The following is an 11,439-nucleotide window of genomic DNA, read 5'->3' as shown; positions in this document are numbered from 1 at the left end:
GGTGTACATAAAGTTTTTTTTTTTTATTGAATACCTTTGGTAATATTTCATGAGGTCCAATTGATATGAGACATTAAAAGCCCATCTCTTCCGGTCTTCTTAAGAGCACTCTAGGCCAATCTGCAACTCATGGCTCTCATTTTATGGCTCCTCACCTGAACCAGAAGATGTTCTGCCCCTCCTTCGTGAAAGGTTGTCTTAAAGTTTTTATTTCTGACCCGAGGAGCAACATCGAGGTGGGATCACGGAGAAGCAATAGGCAAGAGTGGCAGGACACTTCGACAGGGCCAGGGATCGGATCACCAACATTCCGATTGCCAGAGTGACCGCTCTACCACTGAGCCACAGCAGCTACAACGTCCTTCTCTAAGTCATTTTGGGGTACAATTTGGCTTTGATGAATTCTACAATACCACAGGCCAAGAAAGCGCCTGTTCCAAACAGGCACATTTTCAACGGGCGCTGCACTAGTCTAGCCTAAATGAATGAAATCTGGCCGAATCTCCATTGGTAACTGAGCAATCGCAGAAGTGGATATAAAACTAGGCAATGAGAGACTAAAAGCACTGTAATAAGTTTAACACATTCCATTTCTGAACAGGGTTTAATGTGGACAGTCAGACTCACCATAAGCAAAGAGTCCAGGCAGCTGGTAAACTTGTCTGCCAAACAGGTTCCTGCCCAGGGTGGGAGGGATCGGCTCATATCCTACCTAACAAAACACAAATTAATAATAAAAAGTGATAAAAAGCAATAGTCACTGTAAGTGTGTGTACTTTCATTATATCTCAGCACCAAAAACGGGCTCACCCACACTCCTTTTCTGTGGGGCTCTCCCAAACTTCCTGGTTTCTATTTAACACATTTAGTGTTGCCATTTTTGCCTCAACGTCGAGTCTTCACAAAAGTTTCTCTGTGAGCTAACTTACTTATTTTGTCTTCAGGGTTCAAAATTAACTTTATCCTCCTCCAGTCAAATGGCTAGCTAGTGAATATACACATTTTAACCAGCCACTTGTTGTTTGGCTAATGAGTAAAGCAACGCTTCCAGACACCCACATATTTTACCAGCGTTTGGCTGGTAGATGGTGATATTTTGAATCCTGTTTGACAACTTTGACAGTAAAGCTAAAAGAAGTTGACGTCCTGTAACGTTGACTTTAGCTAAGTAGCAACGGCTAGAGTTAGCTTACAAGCTCTTTTAGTGGGCCAAAGGACACCGTTCAGTAAATGACACAGGTGCCCTCACAATTTGCTCGCAACGCTGTAATTTGTGTCCTTAATGCGTTGTTCGAGATACGACGACAGTAAGCTAGCTAGAGTGCTGGAACACTAACTGAATAACCAGAATGTTAACGCCAAGACATGTTTGCTCTCGTACCTGACCTTTTAATGTTACACAGGTCAACAAAGCCAATGTGTGAGAGTCTTTCAGCAATGGAAATCTCTTCGTCAATTCTGGAATTGCTTTAACGTGCAGAAAAAGTGGTTAACGTTAGATAAGATAACAGACCTAGTCGGCTAATGCTAACTTAACCGTTGCTGTTATATCTAGCAGTTCAATGTAAGGCAGCCCAATAGCTCGTTTAAAAACATGACTAGTTAGCTATGTATCTAGGAATATGTAACAGGGCGATTAAGAGTTCTTGTACATTACGCATACAGAAAATTAACGAAGCAGAACTACACATTATTAGTACAGTAAAAACCTTTAAGATTTGGTTCACACACTCACTTCCGCCTGCTACAGAGTATTTTGAAACAGAAGGTCATAGGGACAGCTGACCGAGTGTGTAGTTAATGTTGTTACCGGAACATTTGCTGTTATGTGTATTAAATGCGTGTTTAATTAAAGAGTCCCCGATAGTGATTTACGAAAGGGCTCAAGTCATGTTCGACACTAAGTGAGACAACATTAAAGAAAGTGGAGTTTGACAGTTGCCTCTTCAGGCTGCTAACGTTAGCTAACGGTAAGTTATGCTGTATGTACATATCCTAACAGTGACCAAAGCAGCTCCTGGGCCACTGACATCTTCCCAGCGGCTGCACAAACACTTTTCCTCTTACCTGGATCAGGACTTTAATGTACATCAGAGGGTGGGAGAGGACGGTGAGCCCCGATCCCAGCAATATTTGGCCACACGCGTCCGCCATTTTTGGAGAGACAGGAGAGATAGGAAGTTCGTCTTGCGTCAGAGCTGGCGATGGCGCCCATGTTTTATGTAATTATAACGGTACCGCCATCTAGTGTTCCTTACTTTTTTTTATTTTAATAAGAAAGTAAATGGTAAAAAGTCTATAGAAGAGCATTAGGGCCACGTGTGAAAAAAAAGATATCTGAGTTCTAAATTTAAAGTTAAAATTCCGAGGAAAAAAAACTTTATTCTCAGAATTTGACTTTTATTTCTAATGTGGCTCATCCACAAAAGTCAGACATCATAGATTTCACACAACGTCAAAAAAAGGCATAAACGATAAAGAGATGAAGAAAAAATTAAATTAAAATATAGACAGCATTTAAAAATGACATAGGTACCCTACACCAAATAAATGGTTACAATTAAATAGATACACTTTTGTTATTATGAACACGTCCCAGAGACTGCATTAAGTTAAAAAAAATAACAATCACATTTATTTTATAAAGCAAAACTTTGCAAATTCAAATATGTGTAACGTTATATTACATTTACCAAGCCGAAAGCATGTGATATGATGATCTATCTATCTATCTATCTATCTATCTATCTATCTATCTATCTATCTATCTATCTATCTATCCATCCATCTATCTATCTATCTATCTATCTATCTATCTATCTATCTATCTATCTATCTATCTATCTATCTATCTATCCATCCATCCATCCATCCATCCATCTATCCATCCATAAATGATTCCCAGTTGGTACTCCCTTGTTCGACTGATTCATACAATTTATACTTTATTTTGAGATGACTTTGCATTTAATTTTCTCAAAAAGTACAGTAAAAGAACTTATTGAATTGAAAAATGTGTTTGTCCATAGTGTCTACATGTTGAATTGACTTACTGGTATTATTTAGGCTGAACAATAGCGAGTAAAAAGCTGTGTTTTTCATAACTATGGACTGACTCAGATGGAGCCCACACACAATGAGGGGCACACTCTGGACTTCATTATCTCCAAGGGTCTGTCTGATGTTGCTCTCTGATCATTCCTGTGTGCCTTTAACCACACTATATTTGGGTGGAGATTTACTCATAGCTGACCAAACTTACTTTACTATATAACTGACCACTGCTTTGAAACCGTCATAATCATGCCATTGAAATATTAAGCTACTAATCATCATTTGCACAAATTAAACGTTGTAGGCTACTCTTTGCCTCAAAAGTAAGCAGAAGAAAATGTTACTAAGAAAATTTATCATGAAGATCAATCTTGTACAACGCTGGAATAGGATGCGTAAATTTCTCTTTCACTTCGTTTTTCTCCCTCTCTCTCTCATGGGCTAAAATATAAATTTTATAAGTCATATTAACTTCCACTGCTCGCTTTTGATGCAAAGTGTACAATTGTTCGTTTTTGCAAATGACAAGTGGCTCATTCAATGGTTTCAGTTAAGAGCAGTAGTGTGTAAATGTATATTTTTAGTCTATCAATCAGTCGATCCGCTATTATCTGCCATGCTTTTTCTTTTCTTTTTTTGCAGAGGCTGAGTTTCCTTGTTTACATATTTTGTTTTGCTCCATCGTATACAGCGTGTGGACATGGAAAAGAAAGACACTGAAGAAATTAGACTCTAAAATTTAGAAACTATGAAGAGAAAATAAATCCTGTTATTTAGCCTGGTCAGGACCAGGCTAGCTGTTGGAAATAAATCTCCATGGTAACTTTGAGGCTTCTACTTTAAAAAAGGAACGCATCCCAGAGCCAAAAACCACAGAGAGGAAAGCTGGGAAGGAGACAAAACCGCTCACGCAGAAACAGACACAAGACAAGTAACCCAACACATGTGCAGGTTGAGTTCTGGGCTGTAGCACACGTGTGCTACACTTGCTTTAAGTGTGCTATGAGTCCGTGACTTTGCTCCAAGTGTCCAGGGTCTTTCAGGTGCTTCTGCTGTTGTGCAACCAAGTGTTGGCTAAATTCATCCAGGGTATATTCTGGCTTAATCCCTTACCCGGGGTTTGTGCAATAGCCCCCTGGTTGAGTAATGGATTTACCAGTTCATGATTTTGTAGCATGCATTTCCAAGCCATTTCACTTTAGCAACCCCTCTGACACATGGAGGAAACATTTTATAAAATTGGGTTATATATGCAGTACAAGTTCTGTCATGGGACAAAAAGCAAGTTTCTCCAATTTTTATTAGTCTTCATTTGGATTATACAAAACACAAATGACCCATCAGTGAGCTGTAGTGAGAGCAGATGTGTTGTAGATTTGACCTCTTATTAGTTTCTCCTAGTGTCAGCATTTGATTTTGTGGGCTGATGCTGCAGAGTGACTGAATTAACCCCACAATTCGTTGTTGCTATACCTTTAGTTTGTAATGTTCTACTATTACATACACTACTACTAACACAATTAAAATATATACAGTACATATACATTGAAGCAAACTGGTGATTTCCATTCCTTCTTGTTTACTTAAAAACGGGTATGTTATAAAAATAAAAAAATATCACGTGAAAGAATTTCACTCTTTTCTTTAAAGAAAGTATTGATTAGTGGGAAGTCATACAAATGATTGAATCTGATGAACTAGACAGATTGAAAAACTGGGTTGGTTTAGGTTGGACATTTTAAGTGTATTTGTTCACAAGGTGTATGCATTAATTACTGTAACATTAGGCCTAAACAGCATTTAGCTTCTTAGCATCCATCATGAGAAAAAAACAACACAATATTGGACAACTTTTGATTTTCTGGACAGTACAGTTAAAAAAGCAAACTTATTGCATCATATTTGTATCCTTTGGGTGTCACACAACAGGTTTACATGCTTTTGGCCAATCACCGAAACTTATAAATAAAACAATATCAAAGTAATTTGAAACTGGGGGGGACATTTTGTCAGTGGAAGTTATGTCTTAGCCTCCAGGTTTAATATCTATTATATTCTGGCTTTTGTGTTTTAAGGCCAAATGTTTCAGCCTTGGCGAGCACAACAGGTCATTGTGGTGATCATGCTTTATGTGGACAGAGCATATGTGTGAGATGTGTGTGACACCTACAGAAGTGGTTTGTGATGAAATAAGGAACGTAGACCTTCCCGTCAGTGTATTTGCCCCACATGCAGCCTCGGCTGGTGCAGGGGTCGGCGTTTCTCTCGTCCTCGCTGCCGATGGCGATGTCTCCTCCAATCAGGAGGTGGCTGCAGCAGCTCACACTCACTCAGATTACTGTTGGCTCTCTCCAGAAGTTCAGACACAGGAAGCTCCACTGAGTCATCCTCATTCATCCTTCATCCTTCATTTATTTCATTTTTTTATGTGACAAAGCGGTCCTTTCATGGTTGTTACTGACAGTCCAAGTTACTACGGTAATTCAGTTCATCTGAATGATATCAAACATGTTTACCATTTACTCTGTGACTTGATGGGCCCTGTGACGGTCCTACCACATTGTGGGCCCAACAGCAGGCAGACAGCAGCAGCAGAGCAAGAGCCGAGAATCTGAAAACAGACATGCGAGCCATCCTGGCAGACCTGCAGGACAGAGACAGGGATCAGACAAAGGAGGAAAGATATACAGTGTTTGAACCAAAAATACAGACAGCTGAGGGTTCATACACTGAAACAAAGTGCACGCTTCTTCACTAAATTCTGCTGCAGACATTTGAACTCACCTTGGATCTTCTTTGTGGCCTCGTGCAGCTGAGGTTTCACTTCAGGTTGTTACATATGTTCAACTGCATCACTGAGCCCAAATATGGATTATCTGGGTACTGAGAAAGCTAAAGAATCAGCTAAACTCACAAGCTTATCAGTCACATATGGTTCGGACACATCCATTTGAAAAATGTATGCCTACGCTATATGGGTGGGAAGGGAACACTTGTAGAAAACTGAGTTGTCAGCATCCAATGACATGTCTGATATGAGAATGTTCCAGGCCAAGGCAGTCTGTAAATATTGCAGGCATTATTGTAAGATGCACCGTTTCCCAAAGCATCAAAAGTGTTGGGGCACAACAAGGCTGTAAAAGAATCGTATATTGGGGTTAGGAGGAAACTTTAACCAAGTTGGTGTGGATTGGTGAGAAATATGTAATTTTACATAGATGATATTCTTCTAATTGGATAATAACTCTAACCTCTTCATTGTTTTTATTTAAGACCAAATATTCGTTTTAGGATTATCAGTACCCAGAGTCACAAAGGTAAATTAACTATGCATTGCTATACTGCAGAAAGTTCAAGTCTGCCAGATGGGTCAGAGTTATTTAATTCACAACCCAATTCCCCAAAGTTCAAAGAACTCTTTTGCTCAATACTGGACCAATTTCAAATACTTTTATTCACATTTGTCATTTAGACACCAATGCATGGGATAATACAGGCCAATTTGAAAAAAAATTAAATAACATTTTAAGTTTTGAGAATGGAGGCCTACTCTGGCCTCCTTTAAGAGCCAGGTAAAGCTGTGGCTTAGAGCTAACCAAACATGTAACCACAGCTAACTTGGGTTTCTATTTTTCTACTAATGAATTGTCCTGTTTTTTCTTTTTTTTCTTCTTTTCTTATTGTTTCTTTTTTATATACTAAATGTTACTATCCTATGTCTTTTGTGTAAACTCCAACCCGCCTATTGGACTGCAGATGGAATTTAGCCCTTGGGCTACAATCTGGCACATTTACATGTACTGTTGTGCATGTTCATCAATGTGCATTGTCCTGAATAAATAAATAAATAACAAAAAAATGTCAAAGACATAGTAGTAAGTACATGAATTGGAAGGAAGAAATGAAGGAAGGAAGGGGGTGTACCAGTATGTAACCTGCAGATCTTAGGAAACACAAGGTTGCATAAGATTTTTGTTTGCAGGGCACACTTACAAAATAGGAATATGTAGTCCACAAAAGCCTCTTTAGACACACAATGTCAATGCAGACATTGACGGATGGTCAAAATGATTTATTCATCATAATTAAAGCAAAGCAACACACACACACACACACACACGCACACACACACTGATATATACACTGAAATAGCATTATCTTGTCACACACGCAACACAAAGCTGATTCGCTGCTCTTTTACTTATGCACTAATTAGATTTTTTATTGTATTCTAGATGTTTTTAATATAATTTGTACTTATTGGACTTGTTTTTAACTCTACATGCAATGTGTCAAATGTAGCTGGAAAAAATGAAATCTCATGATAGGGACAGTGGAGGAAGAATTACTCAGATCATTTATTTAAGTAAAAGTAACATCAGTGTAGAACTACTCTGCTACAATTAAAAGACCTTTAAGTATGCCATAAGTATTGGCATTAAAATACACTTTAAAGTTCCAAAAGTAAAAGTACTCATCATGCAGAATGGCTCAATAACATTATTACTGGATTTTAATTATTGATGCATTAATGAGTAAACTTCACTAATATTACAGCTGGTAAAGGTCGGCCTTATTTTAACTACTCCATATACTACTGGGTAGCTTAATCCATTATATCATAACTTATATGTTGATTTGTATTTTGTTTGAATCACATTCTGCAAAATAACTCATAACTAATCAAATAAATGAAGTGGAGTAAAAAGTACAATGTTGGCTCCCAAATTGTAGTGGAGTAGAAGTTAAAAAGTAAAGAACTAAAAAAAGTACAAGTCCCTCGAAATTGTTCTTGAGTAAATGTCATTTCTCAGTCAGTTCCAGACAATGTTTTTCTTATTAATGACTTTTTTCCCCAAATAGTCAATGTTCCTGTTTTTTGAGGTTAAGGCTATTGCAAAGAACTTTGCAAGAATGTGTGTGAAGCAAACACATATTGCAACTGTGCCCGCAATTTGGAGATGGCATATAAACACAAAGGCTTTCACAACTCTGCCGCTCTGATTCTAACCACACGGAGGGGTTGTGAAAACACCAATAGAGGGTCCTTGAACGTTTTGAGGGTCCTTAAACGTTTTAAGGACCCTTTAACTGAGAGAGACAGATCAGGGCGTGACTACTACATATATCTATCTATAAATCAGGGCATCTCTGTGTCCCCACACATGCCCAGCATAGCCTACAGCAGCGGGGTCGGGGAGTTGCTGAATCCCCACATGGCTCATTGTTTGCGATTCACCGTCTGCAGGTGTATTACCAAAAACTGATCATCTACCAAAAAGTCATTGCTTTCTAATGATGAAATAGGGGACATATTGAATGTCTAGATGTGCCGCAGCCGAGCCACAACTGGCTTGCTGCAACATGTGTTTACAGGTTGGGGTTCTCATAGTCCAGCTTTGCCAGTCCAGACCTTCCTCCACAGCACTGCGAACGAGGGTCTGGCTAGTCCACACAGCTACAACAACACGTTTCTTGGATTTATGAGAGGAAGCAATATTTCTATTGACGTGCCGCAAATGCATACATCTACGTTTCTAATAGCCTACAACGTTATGTTTAAGACTGAAGATACGCATTTGAAACCCCTACAATACAACGTTCTGTTTAAGAAATGTTAATAGTTTGTGCGCAACCTTTTGAATTGTTGGTGTTGTAGTATAGGCTACTTTATGTCACCTATAGTCCTTGCACATGGATAGCGCAAAGGTGTAGCAGGAGGTCATAGCGTACGATTTAATTATGAAGTTAAGCTTAAATCAAGGTAACAAGTTGTTTCGGTTTGCTCTGTTAAATTGTGATTCTTGTTCTACTGAGTAAGAAAAAAAAGTTTTTTTTCAGCAATGATGTGAATGATCTGATGGTGTAGTGGACGGTGCAGTTGACTTGCATGCTAATATTTTTGCCGAAGAGGGTTAGAACCCAGCGCGACACGGATCATCGTAATTTCTTTTACGACACAATTTTCCCGCTGTACAATGTTTTTGTAGTGTCGTGCTCAGATATTCTGTTGAATTCAGTATAGTTTATATTGAGGTGTGACATGCAAAGGCCAGTAAAATGTTTAAGAATTTGTAGCGAATCTGTCGACGTGGGTAGCCGTAGAGGTTTACACGGCATCTGGACAGGCTCGGATACCAGTAGGTGGAAAAACCAGAAGGCACATAACACCGGGATGGGAGAAAAATGTGTTCTGGTTCATTGGCATTTCTTTAACCCTCATGTCGTCCTCGGGTCAAGTTGACCCGTTTTGTTCTTTTTAATTACCGAAAATAACATGACTAATTCCACACAACGCTCTTTGGCAAGTACAAATCTCTACTTTCATTAATTTTGGGGCGTCTTATTCAATTTTATAGCATTTGGTGAGAAAAAATTGAAGTGGTTTGAAAACAGTATTGAGTAAAAGTTGACATATTCCAGTCTGTGCTTATTCATCTACATACATTCCTTTAATTTTAGTCTAAATAATCAATTAGCTAATTTCTGTTTTTCTAACTCAAACAGTAGTTATATTTTCCTATAAATGAGGTTTATTGACCATAAATTCCAAAAATGACTGTAAAACTAAAGTTAGTCAGTTACTGTTACGTAGTGTTAAATAAAAGTGACAAACATTGAAAGAAGTGTTGAAAAAAGGGACAAAAATGTAAGAAAAAGTTAAAAACATCGATATAAACAGCATCAGCAAAAGTGTTGACTTTCAGTTTGGACGGGACAACAACACAAGGGTTAAACCAAGTTTAAGTTGTTTTGGTGGAACGTGTGTACGTTCAGAAGTAGTTTTAGTCGTGCGACAGAAGCTCAGATTGGACAGATAGTCTAGCTAGCTGTCTGGATTTACCCTGCAGAGACCTGAGGACCAGGTAACCATAGTCCTCCGATTGGACAGATAGTTAGCTAGCTGTCTGGATTACCCTGCAGAGACCTGAGGACCAGGTAACCATAGTCCTGATTGGACAGTAGTCTAGCTAGCTGTCTGGATTTACCCTGCAGAGACCTGAGGACAGGTAACCATAGTCCTCAGATTGGACAGATAGTCTAGCTAGCTTTCTGGATTTACCCTGCAGAGACCTGAGGACCAGGTAACCATAGTCCTCAGATTGGACAGATAGTCTAGCTAGCTGTCTGGATTTACCCTGCAGAGATCTGAGGACCAGGCAACCATAGTCCTCAGAAATCCACGGCAACACAAAGAAAGAGGAAGGTGACGGACAGCCGGATGAAAAGTGCGGAATCCATCAAACTTTTCGGCGGCACTGGAGCAATCCGCCTTTGTTTTTCTCACTACTTACACACTGCTGTTGCTTATTGTACAGGCAACAACTGACAATAATAACAGTACCTTATTGATAAGTGTCTAAAACAGTGGTTCTTAACCTGGGTTCGATCGAACCCCAGGGGTTCGGTGAGTCAGTCTCAGGGGTTCGGCGGAGGTCAAGACACACACCCGACTCATATGATTCGTGATGACACGCCCCGCTTGGCCATTATCAGAAGGGTTCGGTGAACGCGCATATGAAACTGGTGGGGGTCAGTACCTCCAACAAGGTTAAGAACCACTGGTCTAAAATGACCAAACATGAAACAATGATACAGTGAAGTGATGCATTTAATATAACATGACACCATTGGGGCCTCCTTTCTGTCCAATATTATCAAAATGCGTGTTGATGTGGAAGGCATTGTGAGCTCTTCACCAAGTTGTTTTTTCTGAACTTGGATGGTCTTTTCAGTCCTGCCCGACCCCCCTATCACTGGAACACTTTCAAGAAGGGTTCAACCTTAAAAAAGTCTCTTTATCATTAATAATTTGTCCGGCTGAATTTTGGGATAACTGTGTAGAAAACGATGCACGGGACATATGGAATATTTCTATATGGTCTACTGGTCTACTGCTACAACCGTAAAACTCATTGCATCTCTTTTTTGTGAAATTCCATTTTTCAGCTTTAACTGAGATCTGAGATATAAAAAGAAGAAAAAATAAATAAAAGAAGAAATACAAACATGGCATTCTGACAATTTATAGCTTGAGATTACTAAATCAGGCTGTTTTTTAACGTTACAATCTCAAAAGAGATCCATGTTTTGTCGCTTGTAATTTCATTTAACCTTTTTTATTATCTATCATTGACTGCTAAAATGTGTAATCTGCTCCTGCCAGGGGACAGACAGCCGGAAACAGCCTGCATCTTGCACAAACTACCCTCTCTTTTGAGTAATAACTGCCACTTCCAGTTTATCAGAATTTTTCAACATGTCTTTGGTGAGCAGTATGCCATATAAGGATGAAGTTAGGTGGGTTTCTCACCCATATATGTTGGAAAACTTCTGTTTCCCCAAGTACTTTCTTGGTCTGCTGCTGCTGTCCTACAACCATGA

At 39.1% G+C, this 11,439-nt stretch overlaps 2 protein-coding genes across 2 annotated transcripts in view; one reads left to right on the top strand and one right to left on the bottom strand.

The window, feature by feature from the left end:
* Nucleotides 1-2,281, bottom strand: part of mtch2 (mitochondrial carrier homolog 2) — a 13,616-nt gene extending 11,335 nt beyond the window's left edge. Inside the window, exons 1-2 of the mRNA XM_032519083.1 lie at nucleotides 2,068-2,281; nucleotides 628-712 (exon numbers count right to left, since the gene is read on the bottom strand). Of these exons, the coding sequence (XP_032374974.1) occupies nucleotides 628-712; nucleotides 2,068-2,154 (172 nt within the window). The 5' untranslated portion in view covers nucleotides 2,155-2,281. The remainder of the gene's footprint in view (nucleotides 1-627; nucleotides 713-2,067) is intronic.
* Nucleotides 2,282-11,332: 9,051 nt separating this feature from the next.
* LOC116690509 (low choriolytic enzyme) overlaps nucleotides 11,333-11,439 on the top strand; it is an 11,759-nt gene continuing 11,652 nt past the window's right edge. The window contains exon 1 of the mRNA XM_032517522.1: nucleotides 11,333-11,439. This exon is cut by the window's right edge and continues 59 nt beyond it. Coding sequence (XP_032373413.1) covers nucleotides 11,346-11,439 — 94 coding nt within the window. The 5' untranslated portion in view covers nucleotides 11,333-11,345.

Source organism: Etheostoma spectabile, chromosome 6 (assembly GCF_008692095.1).
Source record: "Etheostoma spectabile isolate EspeVRDwgs_2016 chromosome 6, UIUC_Espe_1.0, whole genome shotgun sequence".
NCBI lineage: Eukaryota > Metazoa > Chordata > Actinopteri > Perciformes > Percidae > Etheostoma > Etheostoma spectabile.
Note: the sequence above shows the minus strand (reverse complement) of the source record. Positions and strands in the feature narration are given on the sequence as shown.